The 25,006-nt window shown below is 36.1% G+C and overlaps 1 protein-coding gene and 1 long non-coding RNA gene across 12 annotated transcripts; both read right to left on the reverse strand.

Annotated features, from left to right (window-relative positions):
* Window positions 1-3,075: 3,075 nt before the first annotated feature.
* On the reverse strand, window positions 3,076-18,196 carry LOC101204186 (protein CHROMATIN REMODELING 4). 3 transcript variants are annotated; one of them, XM_011660043.2, is made up of 11 exons: window positions 17,208-18,196; window positions 14,719-14,952; window positions 14,283-14,384; window positions 13,304-14,122; window positions 12,745-12,852; window positions 9,866-12,625; window positions 8,812-8,969; window positions 8,112-8,226; window positions 7,147-7,229; window positions 5,530-6,166; window positions 3,076-5,445 (listed from the first exon to the last, which is right to left on the reverse strand). In XM_011660043.2, the coding sequence occupies exons 2-11, from the start codon at window positions 14,935-14,937 to the stop codon at window positions 3,454-3,456; spliced, it is 6,993 nt and encodes a 2,330-aa protein (XP_011658345.1). In that variant the 5' UTR covers window positions 14,938-14,952; window positions 17,208-18,196; the 3' UTR covers window positions 3,076-3,453. The 3 variants fall into 3 exon arrangements, with proteins under 3 accessions (XP_011658345.1, XP_011658346.1, XP_011658348.1); XM_011660044.2 differs by having other exon boundaries at window positions 14,719-15,061; XM_011660046.2 differs by lacking the exon at window positions 14,719-14,952 and having other exon boundaries at window positions 17,208-18,195.
* A 980-nt stretch (window positions 18,197-19,176) lies between these two features.
* Window positions 19,177-24,781, reverse strand: LOC105435974. Of its 9 annotated transcripts, XR_004217613.1 has the most exons (6): window positions 24,289-24,781; window positions 23,151-23,489; window positions 22,949-23,051; window positions 22,273-22,356; window positions 19,805-21,672; window positions 19,177-19,434 (listed from the first exon to the last, which is right to left on the reverse strand). It is a non-coding gene; the product is annotated as an uncharacterized LOC105435974 (long non-coding RNA). The 9 variants fall into 9 exon arrangements; XR_969954.2 differs by having other exon boundaries at window positions 22,949-23,489; window positions 24,289-24,780; XR_969957.2 differs by lacking the exon at window positions 22,273-22,356 and having other exon boundaries at window positions 24,289-24,779.
* Window positions 24,782-25,006: the final 225 nt, after the last annotated feature.

Below are 25,006 nucleotides of genomic sequence, written 5' to 3' on the forward strand. Positions count from 1 at the left end.
TCACTTATTAAAACTATATATATATATATATATTATTTGTTTTATATTAAAATTGAAGACAAGAAATTGTTTCATTAAAGTAATCATTTTCCGATTTATAAAAACATTAATTATGAAAATTGTGTTAAGACTTTTATTAAGGTTAATATTATAGTGTACAACGCACAATTGTTTAAAAATAAACAAACCGTTGGCATCAATAATCATCTAAGTTAATTGGTCTTTAGTTGGATACCGAGCCAAATTTAAATGAATGGTCAAAGAATCTTGTTGAATAATAATAATAATAACAACAATAATACATCATGGAATCCAAGATTTTCCCTCTATTATTACTACTATAACTGATGATATATATGTCTCTTGACTTTTAAGATAAAGTTAATAATATCTTAGTGCATGTTTGAGAGTGGTTGTTGAAGTATAGTAATTTTAGAGTTTTTTTTTTTTTTTTTTAATACAGATGATTTTGGTACCATCAAATTCAATAATATTCAAGAAGTGGTTTTTGAGATGAATTAAATATGATGTGAGATATAGGGGTTGAGAGTGGTATGAGTAGCACGTGATAGGAAACAGTAAAAAGGCAAAGGAAGGGTGTGGGGGTGAGCGTAAGCATAAGCATCAGCATCATCAGCAGCTCTAACCATCGGCGCCCCCACACCCCACTTTTTCTTTTAAATAAATCATCTCAACAACAATCATTCCTTTCTATTCTATCATCATTTTACAAAACCCCCACTTTTTTTTTTATTTGGAAAAACCCACACCCTATTCATTTACTTCCCTTCTCCAGCTTTTTTTTTAGTACTTAAGAGCTTATTTAATATTAGGATTGATGAAAAGACGATTTGATTCCAAAAAGTGTCCAAATTGATATACCAACAACAAAAACCACAGTTTTGTAAGCTCTACTTATGACTACTTCATTTGTCAAAGTAGTTAGTCACCTTAATTGTTGTAGATTATTTAACTCAACACAAAAGTTATATAATTTACTAATAGAAAGTTAAATGGTTCTTTTTTTAAAAAAAGTAGATATTATAGAGTAAAGTAGATTAATATGCAAAAATTTAAGAATAAAAATGGAACGTAAACCTACATATGAAGGTGTGTAAAATGAAAAAGATAAAAAAAAGTGAATGAAGGGATGGGAGTGGGTGTCATGTGGTATATATTATGTGTGTGTGTATATATTGTTGTATGTATGAAAAAGGGACCTACATAATTAAAAGATGTATAAGAAAAGGCAAAGAGTGTCACTGAAATCATTTCTGAGCACATTGACTTTGGGTGCCCTATGCTCTCATCCATCATTTCCTATGGATTGGTTTCAATAGGATTATTGGTTTTAAGTTAAAAGAGAGGAAAAAAAAGGGAATATATACATTAGGAATTAAGTGTAAGAATGGTGGATCACGTGGAGGAGGCGTGAGTTTGATTGAGGGTTGAGGGTTGAGGGTTGAGGGTTTAGGGATTAGGGAATAAGAAAAGAAAAAGAAGGCTTCGTCCCTTTTCTTTTTCTTTCTCTTTCTCTCTTTCCCTCTTGAGATCCAAATATAGACTTCATTCTCACTCCCAGTCTTATACGCGTGAAACACACCCTCCTACTTCCCTACATAAATCAGCTTCAAAACTTCAAAAACTTCGAACTAATTAATTAACACCATCTTCTCCCCAACTCCGTTTCGCCTCTCTTTTTCTCCTCCACTTCACTACTAAACTCTCATCTCTCACATCACTCAAATGTGGCTCCCCAACAACAACGCCCCCAAAACTACCACATCTTCCACCACCACCACCGCCGCCGCCGCCGTTACTCCCACTTCACTTGCTCCCAAGCCATCCTCCTCCAACTGCAACTTCCTCGCCAAATTGTTGCGCAAACTCAAGAAACGAAGCAGAGTACTGTGTAGCACCACCGGAGAGAGCAGCAGCCCCTTCCAATGCCGCTACGATCCTCTTAGCTACTCTCTTAATTTCGACACCAGCGGCTGCGGAAGCTTGTTAGATGATCATTACTATCAGTACTTCTGTGCTTTCTCTTCCAGATTCGCCTCCAATCCGGGGAATCTTTCTACTCATTCTCTTCCTCCTGTAACACTTCCTACTTCTCGCTAGCGCCATCTCTGTATCCCTACCATTTTTCTTTCCCCCTTTCTTTATCCTTCTTTAAACCTGTATGCTAATTGCTACATTTGGTTGATTTTGCTTATATATATGAATAAACGTATACGGTTCAAGAATTTCCGAGAGGTCAAAAAGCAGATTAAGAACCAATTTACATCATTTCTATTTCTGTACTCTTTATAGTTTATTTTTTCCCGTGAAATAATTGAATCAATAATTATGAGTCCATCAGAGGAGTGAGCTTCTTAGCATGAAAATTGTAGATAAAAAAGAAAAGTGATGGATGGATGCAGGAATAATAGAGGAAAGAATCAGAAACCGTCAGAATTTCCAATTAGGATAATGTCACTTTTGGTTGATAGAAATCCTTTTGGTTCAAGTTAAGTTAAAATTAAGAATGGAATTTGTTGAGCTATTGAAAATGGATGGAAGATTAGTAAAGTTGTTGGGAAGTGAAAATAAGGGATTATGGAAAGAGAAAAAAGAGCATGTGAAAACTTGTACTGTGTGGCAGACATAACTCCGTAATGGATGCTTTCTTAAACTACGATTCTAACAATACATGTGGTGAAGTCAGGTATTTGTATTCACCCTAGTTTATGTCACTTTATTGGTATTTTACGTGGAGGTAAAAATTCAAATGTAAAGTTATGTGGAGGAGCAGGACTAGGTTGTTATTGACTATTAGCATTTACTTTCTCATTTACATCAGAGTGGTCAAGAGCAAATCTATGTTAGATTAATATTTTTGAATTTAATGTCCTGTTTTCTAGTAATAAGTCAACATTTGTCTACCAAAAACATCATTAATCAACGGTGTAGAAATGAATTCTTGGAGGGTCGAATATAATCTCCCTCAGAAGAAAAAAAAAAGAAAAGATGAATGAATAAAAAGAGTGATTGAAAGAAAAGTGTAGCAAGTACTCACAAGGGAAGAGTCCAAAAGAAAAACCAACTGAAGAAGATTTACATTATAGCTTTTGAGTAAATACTTTGCCTAAAGGCTACAAATTTATACAGACTAAACAAAGTACAAGTGCTTTTGGTTCAGCTGAATGTATGAATATGTTTTAACAAATCTTCTTCCCTCAACTTGCGACCAATAATCAAATATGGGATCAGACAATAAAGTAAATACCAAAAGAGAGAACTATATTTGACATTTCTCTTGAAAAAAGCTTTACACAAGATATGCTAATGATAAGCCTACATTTACCAATGCCTTTAACTCATTGGGGAATGCCTACAAAAATTCAAGCACATTGACATACAGCCTCGCGCAGCACTAAAAAATGACTATACTGTTACAGGTACTTATTACAACTATAATTCTTGATCACTGGCATGACGATCTGAGACGGTCCCTTCAGACGATATTTCTTCCCCATCAGGTCTTTTGCTCCTTGAGGGGTCTGATTGGGTCTTACTCGAGTCGTCGCTTTCAAGGGAATCAGGTTTATCTTGATTGTAGAAATCTAATGAACTGAATGATAACCTCTGCTTTTTACCTTTTCCTGGCGAACCTTTAGAACCCAATAGATCCTCTGGATCATGGGAAGTTGATAGTGGGAGTGTCTTTTCAAGGATACTTGAGTTCAACTTCCCTGATATGGATGATAAATTTGAACCAGGAGCAACGCAAGATGCAACTAACTGAAGAACTTCTGGGGATGGGGATAAGCCCATGTTCGTTTTCTTTTGGTTCGTTTGCAGAGATGAGGATGGGGGATTCATGTTCAAGTTGAGAGCAGGTATGCTGAGGTCAGATTCCAGACCGGGAAGTCTTGAAGTTGAAGTTCCTGCCATTTCCTGTGGCTGTGGATGATGCATGGCATTTGGTGAAACCAATGAGATGGAGCAAGAAACGGTGGCATCTTTATGGGAAGAGCCACCTTCAAGCTCCTCCTGCTGGCTACTACTTCCAACAACATCTGCTGAGGAGTGCCTGAAAATAACGGATTTCCGTTTTCGTTTCTTCTTTAGACTACGTCTTGGATCTTTGGGTAGAGAAGGAGGTGGACCTGGGTTCACAAATGGGGGAATAGTGATGAACTTGTCTTCCCCATATAGCAAGCGAACTGATTGTGCAACTGCTGAAACAGTGGGAGGTAGGTTAGGGTCTGGAGGCTTTGAAGAAACGTTTACAGCTTCCCTTAGCCAATGAGGTAGCTTGTCCTTTGAAGAATTGCTATCCGTTACTTCTTCTTTGGAATTTGCTACACTGATCCCTTTGCTGGGGTCAGGCAGAACTCCTGAACCACTTTCCAAATTGCTAGGTGATTCATGAAATAGTTTCAAGGATCTATCCAAAAGATTGGGCAACTTCCCATAGTTATCGAGACCAGGCTCGTCGTTCTCCTTTCCTTGTGTATCAAACCCACGAGAGCCATTTAAACCCAAGGAAACTAAGTGACTAGTTCCCAAGGAATTGAACATAAAAGGGTTCTCAATAGGCATGGTTGAATTAGCCCCTGATCTATCAGAAGCTCCTGCCGAGGACTCTCCTGGAAAATATGTGTGATATTTGTCATGGTTCCAGGTTGGTATAGTGGCAAATTGCTCATTTTGCAGACCAAGTCGATCTGATGCTTCAAATCGAGGAAGGTTAGGAACTAGATCACCAAGACCCAGTTTAATATCAGTTAGATGGGTATGAAACTTTGGTCCTGCAACCAATCTACTCCCATGCAGAGCCCTTGTCATCATCCCATCAGGCAGACTTGGAAAAGGTGAAGATTTCTGTAACCTACTCTGCTTAGCTGATTTCGGCATCTGACATGCTGACCCATCCAAAATCTTTAGTTGCTCCTCCTCCCACCTGGATGATAAATCTTCTGAAGTTTTGTACCTTGAGAATTTCATTCTAGGATCTTTGAGCATGGCGTCCCAGTTTCCCTTTCCATGCCGACGGACACCAATCCAAAGAAAATCAAGTTCGTCTTCCGACCAACCATCACCTTTTGGTTTTCTACGGAAGTAGTTGGCAGATCCAGATCCAGTCCTCATCATTATGTTTTCAAGCACTTTCCTATGATTCTCAGGAAACGCAGAGAATGCAGGAAGCATCCGTCCTAAACCCAAGGAGGGAGCCTCCTCCTCATCTTGTGGATTGCCCCTCATAATATCTAGAGAAGGAAGTTTTAAATTGGGAAGCAAAGGTATAGTTGGAAGACAACCATTAACAGCTTCAACTCTGCTATCCAGAGACAAATTTGATAAAAAGTCAAGCCGTGCGCTTGACAAGTTCTTAGATGGGATTGGATATCTGGGCAGCATTTTCTCATCGAAGGGAAAATTCGGTGGTGTCATCTTTTCCTGTAAACCAGAGATAAGACATTAAAGATCAGGAAAATCTGAAGTATAGTACAAAGAAAGCTATCGACATTATAGAAAATTTACCTGAGCAAATAAAAGGTGGCTGTGCAAGCGTTCTGCTGATGAAGCTGGCAATTCCTTGTCTGGCACAGGCTCACCACCACCAATATCAGTCCCACTTATAGTTCCAGAGCATGGAGATAATTTAAATGGAAAATCAGGTCCAGCTACTGTCCGGCTCTGCTTACCATTTGATCTTGACGAGTTCCTACGGGAGGTCTCAAGCTGATGAGCATTAGGGGCACACAGTCCAAGAACCGGTAACAAGTTGATTGGGACTGAGTTTGCATGACTGGTGCCCGCAAAATGTTGACTTGGTAGACAATTATCAGCAGGCAAATAGCCTATTGGACCTACAGCAAGATCCAAATTATTGCTAACTTTATGCCTTGACATTCTTCCTAGCCTCAAGGTTGAATCGATCCGGCTCTTTGGAGCATCTGCTGAATGAACAAGTTTGTCATCCTCCAAGACAAATACTGAAGTCCTCTCTTTATTCGTTTCCAATGATCCTGCTGCTTGATCTGGACCTGCTGCGTTGGTGTGGGGACACGGAGGATGAGGGAATGACCCATGCAGAGTCACTCCTTCACGAGAGAAGGATTCTTCCAATGCATTTCTCTTAGCAAGCCGTTCTTTTTGTCTAGCTCGTAGCTTAGAACTGTTCATCAAAATTAAAGAAAATAAGCATAGATACAAATGTAATTTAGTAAGCATTTTTAATAAGAACAGAAATCGTAAGCATTGAAGACCTGCCATGTCTAATCAAGCAATTTCAACAAATTATTATGTTAGTTTTCCCACAACTTCCAGCTTTACACTTCAGAATCTGTTTCGGTGTACTAATAACCCCATATCAGCAATTATGTTAAATCCTAACCCATGACCTAGCCAAAACATCTTAAGAAACTCAAAGTATGCATGATTGGTGACTTTCACCACCATATATGATTTTCAGCGTCCTTGAAAACTTTACCAGAGATTGAAGCCAGATGACAACCATCTAATCCTGTAATTGTTCTTCTTTGCCACATAACCCCTCTCCTGTTGTTTCCACTGTTTGCAAGAGGTTGTCAAGTGCCAAAATAAAATAACAAACCAATTATCTCGAGGAACACCAGACCAATGTACACAAACAACCTTCCATCGCCACCAAATGTTGCCAGTAAGTAGTTCTTCCTACCTTCCTCCCAACTCACTCTCTCTTTTTGTAATCAAACTCCCTACCCAATGACTAATGTCCTTGCTCATAAAAATACCAATAATCCTAACATATTCAAAATTAGGGTTCTCACAGTTATATACTATATTTTCCCTTCGGAGAATAACTTGGTATATCAAGTTTTTCTTTCATAATGTAGATTATAGAAGATTTCATAAGACGCTCAAATAGGTAAGAACTCAAATCAACGTAAAGAGAATGATTAAAGTTTTCTTTAGCTAAAACATAAGACCCGTGAACCCAAAATTCGCAATTAATGAATGCAGCAATAACAAAGAAACATTTAGATAACTTTACAATGACAAAAATTCTACTTTGCAAATTTGCAATAACTTTACTTACAGTTACATTCTATTTAGCTATAATAGCCATTTAATTACAAGCGCCTGAAACTTTGTTCTTGAAAAGATTCAACTTACTATTTTTCTTTTAAAGCTCGTCCTGCTGGTGTATATTCCCTCTCTGGCTCTGGTTCCGGTTCTTTTTCTTCTTCACCTCCACTCTGTTTCCAAAAATAAACTAATGATTGGCATTCATGCATATTATGGAAATGAGATGACAAAATAGTGTCAACTGTTTCATTTAGACTAAAGAAAAAGATTAATATTCTCAAACTCCAAACCAAGAAATTTGTCAGCTCAAAACAGAAAAAATAAACGCAGTAGAAGACCAAGAGTAGATAGCCAGATACAAGTACCACATAACTTTCCAGAATATACTTCTAGCTATATATCCAAATTGAAGAACTGTAAATTTATTATAAAATATTGATACGAATGAAAGCTAGTTGCAAACGAGTCCACTTCCCTTGGCTGTGCCACTGTGGGAGTTCACTTTCCTCCCCTTATTATATATATATATATATATATATATATATTTCATTATATAGTAAATGTTGCAATTTATTTGGAATTAGTAAATATCAGAAGATTGTTCTATAACTTAATCCCCTTGGAGGAGAGGGTTGAATAGGTTACCAATAGGAACTATAATGTTCTTATCGCATGTCTATGTCCTAGCTTCGACAAAAAACCATTTTGTTGTGCTCATGTCATGCCAGATTGTGTCTGTGCCTCTTCACATGAATTACGCCGCAGAAAGGACAGGGATGGGTGTCCATTTTACTAATTATGAAATTGCAAACTTGAATAATCATGTCTAAACTACAAACGGTGAGTTCACTATTACATTAAACCAATTCGGTTAATTATACAATCCCTGGAGTTGGATTTATCTAATTTTTCCAGAAATATGCTTATCGAAAAACGCCACCAATAAGTATTACTCATAGTTAATGAAGAGTGACAAGATGTCTATAAATGAATACTACAAACACTTACCAAGTAAAGACAGGATTTAAGACAAATCAGGGATATGGAAGTACCTCACTCAAAGTTTCACTAGGATGGGGAGCATATGCTTCCCTGTAAGAGACAGCTTTACGGAGGCGTTTCCCACGGCCAAGAGCTGCTTCCTCCTCACTCTGATACTTCTCCCATCTATATCCCAAAGGAGCAATTTTTAACACAAGTCATGTTCCATCATACTACAGTACCATCATGATTTGTCAATCTTTGAAATCGACCTTACAAAGTTCCAATATTTCCTATTATATGCCAATATAAGTAAACTTCTAATCAACCCTACAAATAGCCTTCATATGTTACTTCACTAATCTATATTGCATTTTCACTAAATGAAACATTCCAGCAAATGAACCCACTCCAGCCAGATAATACCTTCAATAATTGCACGCAATCAATAGATTTCAAGATACTAGCTACTATAGTCATTTTTATCTGTATAATCATTTCTCATGAATTCTTACTGAATTATGTAATACATTTTAAAATTGAAAACACTCAAAGTTTAAGAGAATAATCATAATCTATTCAAATCACTAAGATATATGTACAAGTGTACAAGGATAACCTAAGTAAATGAAAGTAAGGGGCAATAAAGGGCAATAGGTCTACAGATATCCACAGCAATACAACTAAACTGATATAGCCACTATAAAAAATCAAGTGAGCTAATACTAATAATAGGAAAAAGTAGAGAAACCTTAAGAAACAAGTCTTTACCTGATTCGCAAAAGTCTGTCCCATTCATTTTCCTCGGCACCTGTCAACCCATTATCATCTTTCCTTTCTGAATTTTGTGCACAAATATCATCAGTCACACCAGTAGGTGATTCAGTTCCCCCTTGTTCTTCTGCTGGCTCATCATTCCAATCGACGGACTAATGGGAAAACAAATTGGGAATTTCTAGTTAACACTTGATATATTAATTTCTAATTAACACCAGAAAGCACTAATTCCTAAATTGCTATTTGGAGTTATCGTTTTATTTTATTGGATACGAGAAAAACATATCAACCTAAACTCGAGATCAAAAGGCTACAAAAGAAGAAAAGATTAAAATGTTTTTTTTGGTCCCAAGACCTTGTCCAAATTTTGTCCATGTACTTTATATAAATCTTAAAACTAATCCTTATTGTTAGTTTGAAGTTAACTTTTAATAATATTAATATTAATATTAAGTTATAATAAGAATATTAAAAAATGACATTATATGAATATATTTCTCCTGGAAATAAGGGGCTAGTTGAATGGTTATAGCCTCAAGGTTATTTTTGAAATTTATTGTACTCTAGTTTTATTTCCTTGTTTGTTAGGGTTTATTGTAGCCTATATATATTCTTCCCCCTTGTAATTTTTGGATTATTAGAAAATAATAAGAAAGGCTTCCATCATGGTTTTTTCTCCCATGTGTTTTGCCTTCTTCCTTTTCAATAATTTCTAATCTTTATAGAGGTAAATGCTAGTATAAATTATTTTTTATCAGAAAACATTAAATATTAAACTAAAAAAGGGACTAATTTATGATTAATGAAAGTAGTCGGGACTTGGAACATTAAATAAGAGAGTCCAAAAATAGATAGAACTAGTCCAAAGTAAAAGGACAAAAATGGTATTTAACAAAAAGAAACATGTATGTATGTATGCATCAATCTATTTTGTTCATCCTAGGAATTGCAAATAGATCGACTACAAAAGAGTAGAGATCAAATCATACTTTATAACACAACAAAATATATAAAAATAACATTTAGCTAGTATAAGAACAATGATAACCTTCACAGAGCCGAGCATATCATTCTCTGTATCAGCTTCCGCAATTTCATTTGCATCAGATTGAAGATTTGAACGGTCTAGCAATCTCAAAATTGCATTTTCATCCCAAACAATTTTATTGCCACTATCTGTACATTTATCCTTGTAGACGTCCCCCAGAGAACCAGTCCTCTTCTTATGCTTATGCTCTATATCTGTCGCTGCCTCATCCTTGCTATTACTATTTTCAACTGCATCCTTTCCACCGGTGATGGGTGAATCACTAAATAATTCTTCTGTACCCCATTTCAGAATATCTTCCACTTCCTTCTGGGATCCAGACTTGTTGACAAAAAGCTGATCAAGCATCAATTTCTTCTTAGCAAGCTGCAAAATGCGCTCTTCAACACTAGCACGAACTACAAGTCGGTATACCAAAAGTCTATTTGATTGACCAATTCGATGTGCTCGATTCATAGCTTGGATATCAGCATGTGGATTAAAATCAGAATCATAAATAATAACAGTGTCAGCCGTTGCTAAGTTAATACCAAGTCCACATGAGCGTGTTGATAAAAGGAAAACAAAACGACTCTTATCCTGGTTAAAGCGTGTAATTGCAGCTTGACGATCTGCCACTGAAACAGAGCCATCTACTCTCTCATATGTCTTAGGCCCAAATTCTATGGTCAAGTAATCTTCGAGGATATCAAGAAGCTTAGTCATCTGAGAAAATAGTAGAACTCTATGACCCTCCTTATGTAAAATCTTGAGCATTGAATGTAACAGTGTCAACTTAGCTGAAGCTTTTATCCGCATTTCATGGAGGAAATCCAAAGAACCAGATTCGGGCTCGGTGCCTGGTATAAGATATGGGTGATTGCAGACCTTTCGTAATTGCATCACAATATTTAGCATGGACTGTTGTGCAACACCCTTCCCAATATTCCTAAGTATCTGATAGTTTTTTGTCAGCATAGCACGATAGTATTCAGCTTGTATAGATGATAGCTCAACAGGAACCATTCTTTCAGTCTTAGGAGGAATATTTTGCATGGCATCTTTTTTAAGCCTTCGAAGCATATGTGGAGAAACAAGTTTTTTCAGTTCTTCCACCTTTTCAGCGGTTGTAAGGTCATTAAACTTCTCCTCAAATGAAGATAGAGAAGGAAAAGAAGCTGGCTGCAAGAAATTAAGTAAGTTATACATCTCACCAATGTTGTTTTGCAAAGGTGTACCCGTCAACAGAACACGATGTTGGAAAGAAAATGTATTGAGCAAGCTGAAAAGCTTACTTCCAGAATTTTTCAAACGGTGACCCTCATCAACCACAAGAACTTCCCAGGGAACCCCACGAAGGTAAGAAGCATCGACAAGAACCATTTCGTAAGTAGTCAAAAGAACATTAAACTTAAAGGAGTCAGTTTTCTTATTCAACTGATTAGGCTTGCTAGCATGCCATTCATACTGACGGATAGCTGCTCTTGCCTTTGCACCCCCATGGTATTCCACAACATTCAAATTTGGGGCCCATAAACCAAATTCAGAAAGCCAATTAGGCATTGTGGACAGTGGAACCAAAACTAAGCAAGGGAGTCTAGCTTTAAACTCAAAATATAATGATGAAATAAAAGCACAAGCAGATACTGTTTTTCCAAGTCCCATCTCATCAGCAAGTATTACATTTTTTGACTTGTACCAGCATTTCCTCAACCAGTTGAGAGCTTCAAGTTGGTGAGGAAACAATGAACCCCCCTGGAGTTCCTTAGGTTGCTCAGTCAGAGTAGCTATCTCGAACTGCGAATCGCCAAATTTCTTAGGTTCCATAGAAGAGTCCTTTTCAATTGTTTTCTGCTCAAAATCACTGAACAGCTGGATCAAGTGTGGAGATTCTTTTAAAACAGGTTCGTCTAATTTTTCCCAAGTGCATTCATCATAAGGCAGGCCACTCCATTTTATAAATGCTTCTTGACCACCATCTTTGCAAGAACGAAGAGCAATCACTCGCTGGGGATGCTTCCATTTATCCTCACATATATTAATGACCAAGGTCCCATATTTTGCCTTGTAATTTTCAAGTTTTCTTTTTGCTAACACTTTCAGATGAGATTCAGAAATCCAGCTATTATGGATATGAGACTTACCAACCCACTTCACTAGAAATTCATAATGTGTGGTCTCAGCATTCTTACGTGCTGTATCAGGTAACAATGAATCTTTAACTTTATTCTCCAAGCTGCTGCTGATACCTACTTCTGTCTCAACTTCTGTCATATTGTTGGTTTCAAAAGAACCAACCTTTTCACACACTTTAAGAACATCATTCCCATTAGAACTTCTCAAGCTAATGCCAATGTTCTTCTCTGAGATCGAATTTTCAATTGATCTACCCTGATCTTCTAACATTAGAGAAGATTCATCTCGATTTTCACTAGTCAATGTTGAAGTACAGCAATCAATATTGCCTTTACTCAACATATCCAGGGCCTTACCTTTTTTTGATTCTTTGTTTACAGATCTTCTATATACCTGTATTTTATCTACCTTCACATCATTTTTCAAGCTTTCTTCCATATCACTACTTGGACCTACATTCTCTTGATCCTTAACGACATTTTCTGTTCCAACATCGCAAGCATCATCGGATGTAGATCTATCTACAGTTTCTCTGGCTTCTTCTGGATTTAGAAGATCACCGGGATGATCATTAACCACTATCTCGGTTAAATATGAAGATTCCCTGCTGTTACCTTGAACACGACACCCTAAAACTCGATCAACCTGAGAAGTTAACCCAGAAAAGGAAAACAAACAAATGAGTGCATGAAGGTTCTAAAAGAGACAAGAATATCTACAAGTGAAACAAACAGATTTTCACTTTGAAAAGCATTATCATTTACCTGTAAAGTCTCACCATCCAATCCATTTTCACTTGTCAACATGCTATCTACATGACCTACTACTTTATCAAGCTCAACCAACCTATCTTTGTCTTCTTCAGGAAGTTTCTGCAATAAGGAAATGTCATTACTCCCTAATTACCAATTATTGGGGGAGGGGGAATATGAAGTAACAGCAATTAATGACAATAATTTCAATGAGGGACGTAACCACAGGTGAAAGGGTTTTTTTTTTTCAACTAACATCAATAAGTGTCCCGGTTGACCACCTAACCTACCTACATTTGGGTGCCAATGAGACTCATGAGATATTAAAGCTTGAGTAGGTGGCCTTTATAGCCTGAACCCATTCTCTCCAAGCCCTTTATTATATATATGACCCTCCTTGACCGTTGGCCAACCCACCAAACAGAGGCAATTACATGATATAAAAACTAGAAACCATTGAGAATAATAATATATTTTCTTCAATGAAAAATTATAAACTCCAGCAAACTGGTCATTCATGCATAAGATATCCCAAGAAGCACAAATGAAATAATAGAAGCATTAAAAGTACCTCATCTTTTCCCTCAAGATCTGAATTTTTAGTCCCAACCTCTTCTTTCAAAGAGGAAGTAGGTATCTTCTCGTGGCTAACATGCTTTTGTTTCCGTACAGATTTACTATTTCCAGGACTAGAAGCGCCTATTTTGCATCGAAGCTTTTTTGAAGTGCCAGTTACACATGTTGCCTTTCCAGTCTTGGGCTTCTTTTGACCAACATCTTTATTGATCTTCTTTTTCCTCTTTCTAGTTTCCTTCCCTGCAGCAGGAACTGCAAGAACAGGGTTCTTACTCGGAGATGCATTCTCGCAAGAAATTACAACCTCATTCTCAACCATATCAAGATTCTTATCAGGAACGTCGTCACATGGCTCTAATTTGTCAGCTTTTGAATCAGCTAAAACCTCCATAACAGAAGGCACCAACTTTTCTTCTGTTTGAGAGCCTGATGGGGATGCATTGCAGACCTTTTCATCATCAATATTGACAGGAGAAGAAGTCCTCTTTACAGTATTACCATCCAATGGATGACTTGCCTTGGCATTACAAGACAGGTCTATATTGGAGGTGACTGATTTTCTTCCAAAAGTCTTCACTTTATGAGCTAAGATTGATTTTCTCTTGTTGGAGGATCTCTTCTTGGCAAGAATGGAGCTTCCAAATATCCTAGACACTTTCTCAGTGTCAGAAGACTTGATTCCATTCTTACATTTGGCACTGATGACTTTTGTTCTCGCTCGCTTAGATATGGTGTCCAAATAGCTTGTGGCATCTAATGGTAAATCGTTCTTCTGATTGCAGGTTGGACAATGCCACTTACCCATCGGGATCCGCTTCAATAAATATCAGATTTGAGTAAAAGTTAGACCAGGGCATTGCAGACCATTAAAATAAATGGAAAATTTAGGCAAAACAGTTCATTTTCATGAATAGCCAGCAGCAAAAAGATTAAAAGTTTGTCCCAATAGAAAAGTACAGATTGAATCAACAAACCTTAAGGGGCGGATTAAGACACTGAAGATGGTAGGTCCTTGGACAGCTGTCACAGCATAACAAGTTTCCACCAAGATCACAGACCACGCATTCAAAGAAATACTGAATCAACAAATAATAAGAATATTCAACTTGGAGAGGCAAGTGCATATCTATTGCCTAATATTAGCATTTTACCATAAAATATTAAGAAAAAAGTCGATTGGGATAAAGTATAAAATAATTCACAATAAAGAAAACTTCTTTATTGAAGAGATGGTATGGGTACTGAAAAAGCTGGAGACAAATTACTCAAGGTTTGTACTCCCAGTAATCATCATTTAAAGATAACCATTTATGATGCATGCTAGATCATTGTCTTAAATAAAAAATCTTTCTAGCAAAAAGACTAATAAAACTATTCTAATTAGACAGGAAAAAAGAACTCATTTCTCACCCCATCATTTCCCTTCTTCTTGGATGAAAATTGATCGCGATGTCCCTCACTCTTCACCTTCCCTTTAGCCAAAGAAATACTTCTAGGGGATTCTATTGCAAGTGACCTGTCTTCCCTTTTGCTAGAAAGATCAGTAGCAGAAGAAAGCTTTCTCCTTTTACGTTTCATGACCCAATTTCTACTAATAACTTTACCGCTTGATGATTCATCTTCCTTCATACCTTAATCCTGAGTCTTGAAAAGAAAATACATGTACCAACCATGTCATGAGTGGACATAAAGGTCAACCAGGACAGATCATCTAGAAAATGCAGGTTCTTCAAGTTTGATGTTTGCAGAGCATCTAGAAAACATAGTCTCTTACACTTAAATAACATACAAAAACAAAAGCTTTCCTTGAGGAAACAAGAAACAATTTCAGGCAGGAAAATGCACCTTCCATATCAACGTACACCAAGGCCATTATTTTAATAATATTAAAATTATCCACTACAAGTTACAATTACTAAAAATCATATCACTTTCTTTTATAAAAAAATTGAAGAAGGAGTGACCAAGTACTAGGTCCTTTTTGCATCTATTTTTAAGACACTCTTCCATTTCAATAGAAATGAACAGATATACCTGCTATTAAACCACCAATTCATCCAAAAGCTTAAGCTAGTGGTTGAAGGCAAATTTAATTATATATCACCAACACTCCCCCTCACTTGTGGGCTTGAAATATCTGAAAGGCCCAACAAGTGGAATCAATTTTAATTGGGGGAGGAAACGACAATGCAGGGGCTTGAACACAGGACCTCCCTGGACCACCTGCTCTGATACCATATTAAACCACCAATTCATCCAAAAGCTTAAGCTAGTGGTTGAAGGCAAATTTAATTATATATCACCAACACCTGCATCTTTAAATTCTTCAATTTCCGTGAATCCAGACTGCCTCTAATTAGTCAAATCCAAAGATGCACTAAATTATAACAAAAAGAATATGACCAACAAACAATACCGTTCTTAAAGCCCCATACAATAACCCCATTTATACTAAAAACTAGCAACCAAATTTTGATCCACTCCATGATCCCTTGTTCCTTCATGATCATCTTGCAAGAAATCCTCATTCCCTTCCGTCTTGCAAGAAATCCTCATTGCCCTTGCGCTACCTTAAGAAGGTAAAGCAAAGAGGTAAAAGTGTACACAACCGAATGGATAATAGTTAGCCTACCACCCATAAAAGGGCACCTTTTTTCTCTTCTCATCAGGGTTATTATAAACCATATCCACAACTATCAACAAAAATTTCATGAAACTAGTATCCAAGCTAGCTTACACGAGGATCCTACTTTGCTAACAAGAAACTCATACGATTTTATCTTAGATATATGGTCACCATAGAATCTAAACTCGCTCCCCTAAAGTCCTTCTCCCTTTCCACATGCCCTAATGCAACTAAGCCAATTGATATGGCAGTGTAGTAAAACCAATGATTGAGTCTTGAAGGACATTCACCAATCTCACAACTTATTGTCCATCACCGAACTTTTGACCACTTCTCTCTAAGAAGACATTGGCATTATTATCCAGGAAACCACTGTTACTTTGAACTTAACACAAGTCATATCATCCACAGAGCTAAACCTCTATAAACTCAAATGGAACCTAAGTTTCTACAAGTAGATTACTCTAAGAATTTTATACTTGGAAAGCGTCGTACTAAAAGATACTAGTTCAATCCATAATTTAAACACTGAGATTCAGAGTACCCTGAGCAAAAGTATGTTGTTTCCGAGGACAAAAATGTAGAGCAGGTGGAATTTCCATCGCATGCTAACATGTTTCTCGATCAATACTAGGTAACTGGTTACACAGTAAATACAATGTTTTGCTTTTTAAAACTAGAAAAATCAAATCCAGTTAACAAAGTGGAGCATGGAGGACAAACCAACTACATACATTGTAACATTAATAAATAACAAGTGATCATCGCATCAAATGAAAGAAAATTAGAGAGTTGAGAAGGAAAACAATATGCAGCACATCCAGAAAGTAATCCTACTATTGCATTGCATTGTGTTACTGTCAAGTAGAGGAAACCACAATCACAGAATCCCGCAAGCACCCAATGTAGCAAATGTAGACTATCTACAATGACAAAACTGAGAAATCATAAAAGTTCAACAACCTAGCCATGCACTGCAATTAACAAACTTAAACCCCCAAACCCCCCATTCAGTAACCAATTATGATGCAATAATAAAAGACCCAATTACCAAACCCTTCAAAAACATAAACTTGAAACAATAACCAAAAGTTAAAGAACAAAACACTACTAGAATCAAACACTCCATCTATACAAAGTAGTAGGAAAGCAGACAAGAGATAAGCTGAAATTGCAGGATTTCAGAAATAGGGAAGCATATGGGGCAATACATAACAAAATTAAACGAAAAAAGAGAGTAAGGGAGAAAAATTAAGAAGGTTAGAAAGCATACCTGTGGATCAAAAGCGAAAACAGAGCATGATAGTATGTGATTGAAGGCGGGAAGAGAGGAAAGGGGCAAAGGGGGGGTTCGAGAGTTAGGGCTCGGAGAGTTGGGGATGAGAGAGAGGGGGGGGCAAATAGAGAGAGAAGAATGAAAGAGACAGATGTGGGAGACAAATGAATAAATAGAGAGAGAGAGTTTATAGAAAGAGAAGCACACAAATACGGATTCGCCGGGGTCATAGGACGGGGTTACACTCTGACATGGCAGAAGAGAGAGAGATTGACATTGTGATTGTGGGTTTTGTAATGTAATACGTTGGTGTTGGTGTTGGGTTTTGGGTTGTTGCTCTTGTTGCTGTTCAACCCCTCCCAGGAAAAATCTCAAGCCACTGGATTCTTGACACGTGTCATCTATAGAGCCTTAACGCACTTCTCTTCATCCTTCAGTTTCCCCACCTTCCTTTTTCCTTTCCCCTTTTTTCTCTTCTTCTTCTCTTCTTCCTCTTTCTCGTCTCTCCCTTCTCTTCCTTCTCTTCCACAACAAACAAGCAAACCATCTCTCCCTCTTCTCCTAATTCCCCATTTTCAATTTCTTCCGTTTCTTAGGGTCACTTCATACATTTCCCTCTTTCTTCCCACTTTCTTCCCTCTTCAACTCACAGATATCATCCCACATCTTCTTCTGCTTCTTCACTACTTTTAGGATCATGCTTCTTCCGCTTCTTGTCTTCTTCTTTGGCTTCTTGTTTGATTTTAATATCACCAACCAGGCTGCCCACAAAACCAAAACAACATTTGAATTGGAAGAATGGCGATGAAAGATAAAGGGCCGGTGCATGAACAAAAGGTGATTTTGCAGCCATAACTAGTAAACTCACTCCAAGATTGGTGTTCATGAGATCGAGGGATTTGTGTATTTGTTTAATTGACCATAAATTATGTGTATGAGGTTGAAAAATAATTAAATTCCCTTTTTAAATTCAAGAACACGGAAGAGAGATACTTTGACTTCTTCCTTGTTTTTTCCTCTTCTTATTACTCAAAATAGAAAATATTTAGTTGTTAATTTTTAAGACCAGAATCTCCATTGTTTTCTTTTTTTTTTTTTATCTTTACATAAATATCTCCAAACATCTTGCTCCACATAACAAATGTGGCAATCCTTTTAACACAATCTCCATAAACTAAAATACTTCCTATTTTCCCTTTGGTAGCATAGGCTATGAGGATTTCAATTTTCAATTTATATCTTATTTAGTTCCATTGTACTCATTTTAAGTATATTCACAAATTTGCAGTTTTCTCAAATGCATGAATTTTAGAATTCGTATAGATTTCGTATAAGATAGGATATATTATCTATATGTTGCTATCTATTTAGCCTAAATATTAAAATAGACACTTTTTTTTCTTCCGTACCAGGTCGGGTTAGCATAGTTTTTGTGGACAATTCAAAATTTCATATTGGTCAACTAATATTCCAACCATCGACTTTAGGTCAATGAAACAAAATTGTGGAGATCAAAATTTAGAAAGTTAATAATCCATTTTCCCTCAAAAAAAAAAAATTAGCATAGATGGTCAATTACTTCCTTGGTCTTCAAAAGCCCTAGCCTTCCATGATGTTTTCCAAAATTGGTTAGAAACATCCTTGTGAAAGATTACTCTTCAACATAAATGCTTCACTTATAAAAAAAAGTTTACATTTGTGATCTATTACTAGATTCTAAAAATAAAAAAAGTTATTAAAAATATTTTTTTTCTTCTCAAGAACGAAGTTGTCAAACAATACTCAAACATTACAAATTTAAAACAAAAACATTACAAATTTGAAACAAGAACATACATATTTATACATCCTACTATTTGTGTCGCTATTTAAAACAACTTACTTTCATCAATCATAGTATTATAGTTTGTAAACCAGTCTCTAACCGGCACTTTTATTTGAAAATCTCTCTCTTTTACTTTAAGAATTCACAATTGCAATTTTTTTTAGCTATTTAATATTATATATATATTATAAAAAAAAACTAAAAGTATTAAACTAAGATTTTTAAGACGGAAGTATTTAAATTACAAATCTCATAAATAATGAGACAAGATGTTTTGATTTGATGCACAGTAGAAATATTTGGGTGTTTGCGGTTCCAATAAATTATTGAGCCGGAGGGGTAACGTTTCTCTCAATTCCACATAAGGGACGAGTCTTCTGCTGGCCCCATTTCAATTTCCTGCCCACATCAAAAGTAACATAAATTTCACATCTTGCAAATTGCAATACAAATCTATTTTTGACATTTACAAATACAACACTCAAACTATTTAACAGTTTTCAATAATAATTATAAAAGAATTATATTATACTCAACAAAAACATTAAATGTCAAATACCACACAATTTTGCCAGTGAAATGCACAAACCATTGGTTGATACGCAAATGGATTGACATATACTTTCAATTTCATCTAATAATTGTGGAAAAGACAGCACTGTAAAAATTTGGTATGTTGAAATTGGGCCTAAACACATTGATGATTTTTGAAGGAAAAGCAAAGTCGTAAGTTAAGTGGAAGAAGGGAGCATTGAGTGGGAGGGTGTACCTGAACTGATGGCGGGCTGATAACACTGTTAAATTCATATTGGTATTTCTTGCACCAATACATCATCAGCCCTGTGCAAGTACAACACAGTATTTTCAATACCTGCAATACCCTCACAGAAGTTTAGATTAATTAAAATGCATCAAAAATTAAGTTATGGGGTTTTCCTATGCTGCTACAACACTTGAGTTGACATGTGGAAAGGAGAGACTACCAGTGTGTATGTGTCTTAACACCTGTTTGGAATGATTTTTCAATAAGCATCTGAAAAGCCAAACAACCCTCAATGTTGGCCATAATGACCCAAAAAGTACACGATGAATACAACTCATTAAATGATTTGGGCCAGAGTCTAACAATGTCAGGTTGGTTCATCAACTCTTGTCTTTAGCTTGACTTCATTCAACCCCAACTCAATTGATTGGGTTGAGTGGGGTTAGTTCGGCTAATGCCATTATCCAAATCAATAGGTTAGGTATACTCTGTCTCTAGGCCTAATTGATTCAACTCATAAGTTTGCCTCTCTGTAACTACAAGCATATATATACTCTTGTACCAGAAACATTCTCATAAACGAGAAGGATTATGAATAAACGTAGCAGTGGCATCGACAAAAATCAACTCTGTTGACCTGCGAACATCGGGAAAAAAACAATAAATTAAAAACTAGCCAATACAGAGCAAAAGAAAGAGAAAACAAGTATGGAGTGGCAAATATAACAATTATAGACCTGGTATTTAGCTACGAGAAATTGAAACCATTGAGCTGCTCCGAGGTGGAAACTTATAAAGAAGTCTAAAACTATAATTCACAAAAGCATCTTGAGATTTCTTTTGTACACCACATTTTTTGTGCAAGAACTAAAAAATGATGCATATAATAGTAGTATTTTGGATTATACCATAGAAAGTCCGAAATATTTTAACGAAAACTAATGGCAGAACAAAAAAAGTGCATTGCAATACCTAAACCTTCTGATATTCATTATTCTCAATTTCTCGGAATTAGCAAAAATAGTTACCTCGAAGAGATAAGTCAACATATTATTGAATAAAAACCATATCCCTCCGTGTCCTTGCAAACACAAGAAAATTGTAATAATCACATCATAAAAACATGAACTGATGTGAAAGCGACTAGTTGTACCGTCTTTTCTTGATTTCTAAAAGATTGATGTTTCTCTTACCATTAAATCTAGCCAAAGCTATGTAGAAACTAGAAATCATATTATGCAATATGACGGTTTTTTTACTCATGAAATAATTTTAATCAAAGTCACACTTACTATTCTGTCCTCACTGCTACAAAAATGGCCACCCATACAGCCATCATCTGTTTGTGGCACGAAGCTACAAATATCTAGCCAATAAAAAAGTATCTCAAGAGTTTCAATAAATAAGCGGCAACCTAAAAGACTAAAAGAAGAATTCCAATCCTGTAGTATGTACACTATGGGACTAAAGTTCTATAAATCAAGTTACAGAAAACTAAAACAAAAGAGAATTAGTTAACTGTTTACATGAGTCTAGAACCATGACTCGAAACTTCAATTTCAGGTCCAGATAAGAATGTGGAACAATGGAAGTCAAAAAGTTTATATGCCAAAATTGAACCTCCGTTCATCATCACTTTGACTAGCTATGTACCTCAAGGAAACGATGGAAAAGTCGCAGATCGAAAAAGCTGGCAGGTCAGATTTAAAAGTAAGAATAAACTAAGAAATCAAGAAAATAGCAAATATCTCAACCCACATGTTAATGACACTGAGAATTCATCTGAACTTCACATTTACTCCAACAAACCAATTTGCACGTCACCCAGCTTGACCAGTAATGGCAGGTGAAGGTCCTTCAGGACTAAAAAATTTCTGTCGTAAAGAAAAAAAAAAACCCATTAGACAGGTGTCTGAAAAGGATTTTTGGGCTCTCAAAGTCAAAGGAAATCAATTTCAAAAACGAATAAATATGACCAATTGACTGACTCTATCCCCGCCAAAACATTAACAACTCTGACGAAAATAAAGAATATAGATTATAAATACCAAATTTCGACAACGGCTTTAACTTGTAGTTTCTAAGTAGAACGTAAGCAGCAATATGCCAATATTATGATACTATCCAAGTTAACCAAGGACAATAATATAATAACAGGCACGTCACTGTTATCCCATTGCAATAGCCAATAAGTGGCCCAGCCAAATATACGTGCACCCTGAGTACCTGAACTTGCACATGTTCCATTTCACAGTTCAAGCGCCATTACCTCCTTTTTTCTAGGATCATATGAACCGGTTTGTCCTTAAAATTCTTTGTATGCTATATCCCTAGAAGTTTAGAAGGGTACATACAAATAGATCTTAAATCAGTAACTCCTATCTACATTTTTAGAGCCCTTAAAGGTGACCAAGAAAAGACAAGAGTTCAAAGTGGCTTCAAAAGAAAAGTAAAACAAGAATGAGTTCATCTACCACTTATCATTTGCTTTTCTTTTTGGTTTTTCAAGAAGCACGAGTTAATTGAAACCGAGGAGAGAGAATAAGATTCAGGGAGCACTGTTCCAAAAAAGTGGAAAGTTATTTAGTTTTAATGAATAAGCAAAATAGCACGAGTGCATTTAAACAAGGGGAGAAAAAACTCATATATCTTTTAAAAGGGGGAAAGTTAGAAATTACTTAGCTTGATTTAAAGGACAAAATTATGTGTGCGTGTGTATTAACCAGTAACATAGAAAACAAATCACAAAAGCAAATCTTTAATGCACTTTACTCACACATAAAATGGTGTAAACCAATCAACGAAGGACCCATGTGATAACAACTTTGTTTTCAATTTTCTGTTTTTGAAATTTATCGTGGTTTTCTCCCAAATTTTCTCCTCTGGTTTTCACAATTTTTAAACAACACTTGAATTTGAAATCAAATTTTAAAAACAAAAACAAGTTTTTGAAAACTACTTTTTAGCTTTCCAAATATGACTTGGTCTTTAAAAAACAATAGTAGGCGGTGGATAACAAAACATAGAAACATAAAAGTGAATGCAATGTTTATAAGAAACTATAGATGATGTAAGAACATTCATGCATTTCTTTCTAACAAATTATAAATGTTCAAAATAACACCAAACTTGAGGCATTAAGGCGTGCACCTGAAACATGCTTCATTGAGGGAGCCTCACTTCTTTGAAGCGAGATGCAGGTTCCCCATCTAACCAGGCGCCTTAATTGGGATTTTTAAGACTCCGATTACCTCTGAAGTCATTACATGTTCCCACACACTTCATATGATTACAAAAATTTGAAGTCATCCCAGATTAAAATCAAGTCGTACCAAAGTAATGACCAACATACGTTCTCAAATTTCAACCATTGTTACTCAATTATTGAAGCCATTTTCACCTTCTCACGTGCCTGATGGATGGAAGACAAGTAACGTCCTAAATATAATCACCCCCATTATTCTCAATCTGCTATATATGAAAGACTCAAAAGTGACCTCAGCAGAATATTGCAAAAGAAATTAAATAAATAAATAAAATAGTTTATCAGACACCTTACTTTTGTCAATATCATGGGAACCTGAATTTTAACTGATTACATCTTCAAGTCACGAACGCATTATAGTTCTACATGACCATCTCCTTTGCTACACTGCTGATCACGAGACTCCATTTATTAATATAGCTTAACCTGTGCAATATTAACATTATTATCCATATGTTGGCACGAAGATCTTTGTCGAAAAAAATAATTTTAAAAGAAAGGGACGCAAAGACTGTCTTGCGGACACTCTCTTTGCATCAGAAGATTCAAGATATAAAGCAGCTAAAATTAACCCCTCAAACAGTTCAGTTTTACTTTAGTCTAATTAAAAATCAGAAGGATAGAATGCACGGCTCTAAAAACTTCTAGAGCACAAGGAGCTAAGTAGGATAAAAGTTTATGCTTGGGTGGTATCTCTTTCCAAAAAGTAGGATAGAAGTGCACAAAGAAGCAAAGGGGAATTCTAAAGAGACTAATATTAAGTATGGGTTACATTACACATCCCAAGAGGCAACTCCAATATCCACGTGGGTGTTGTCTTGCCTCTAATCTCCATGAATAATCATTTTTCACTAAAACGAAAACAGTTGAATTTCTCGTAAAGAGTAAAACATGCAGCAAGCTAAGACGGTACAATGCTAAATCCATCCTCACAGTTAACGATGTATCAAATAAAAAATGAACTCAACGATTCACGAAACTGAAAACAAAAAAGGTCTGCGAGAAGGGAAAAAAAAAAGCCCTAATTCGACATTAGTAAGCATATAGAGTCGGAAAATTATCGATTGCCAATCAAGATTCCAAGTCCTATAAAACGACGTATCGATGAAACCCGAGACAATCACAATAACACAAAATCTGAATTTGGAATTAAAAAAAAAACGTTTTCGTTCATGATGTCCAATTAAATTTACAGTTGAGTAAATATTTTGTAGCAGACTTTCACCTCCCCATAAAAAAAAAATCAGGAAAAAGAAAAGCTGCTACATTGATTCCAAGTCCAGGTTGGATCCATCAGGGACAATGAAACAGGGGTTTGTGAAGGTAGTAATAATTTGTTGAATAGATATGAGGAAAACGGAGCAGATGAGGGTTATGTAGTAATGGTGTGAAGAGGTTATTTTGAGTCAAAGAAAACAGAGCATGGTTGCGAAAGCAATGGCGATAAAAGGGTAGAGAAAACATGAAAGCGTGAAAAAGGTGAAGATAATGAACTTGAATTGGAGGGACGAAAAGGGAAATGGAGGCTGAAATTGAGTAGGGGACAAACTAGAAAGCAAGCGGAGAGGAAGGAGGAGGAAGGGGAGTGGCGAGGTCAAAGGGGACGAGTCGTCTCACCCTTTCCAACTCCAATCAACTCCTTTTGCCAAAAGCTGCAGATGGCGGGATAAACTGATGCGCCACGCTAACCGATCCTAAATAAATAAGAGAGGGAGAGAAAAAGAGAAAATTTCACATATGCAAAAATATAAGGTTAGAAACAATAACAAAAACAAATTTGTTTCATAGAATTTGTTGATTTTTATCTATATCGTTCATACTATTGTATCAGTTTGCATCATTTATTGATGTTTATTTTGAACTACAACTAATTTGAAAGATTCTTTTACAACTTGAAAATAGTTTATTAACTCATTTTCCTAACCTTAACAACTATATCAAAC

This window comes from Cucumis sativus, chromosome 6, assembly GCF_000004075.3.
Source record: "Cucumis sativus cultivar 9930 chromosome 6, Cucumber_9930_V3, whole genome shotgun sequence".
NCBI classification, from domain to species: Eukaryota; Viridiplantae; Streptophyta; class Magnoliopsida; order Cucurbitales; family Cucurbitaceae; genus Cucumis; species Cucumis sativus.

Coding starts and splice junctions, on each gene's coding strand:
- LOC101204186 (XM_011660043.2), bottom strand. CDS start 14,937: ATGAAGGAAGATGAATCATCAAGCGGTAAAGTTATTAGTAGAAATTGG. Junction 8,227..8,811: donor GACAGACTTTTGCGAATCAG/GTAAAGACTTGT, acceptor TTTGGGATATAG/ATGGGAGAAGTATCAGAGTG. Junction 6,167..7,146: donor CGAGCTTTAAAAGAAAAATA/GTAAGTTGAATC, acceptor TTTGATGAACAG/TTCTAAGCTACGAGCTAGAC.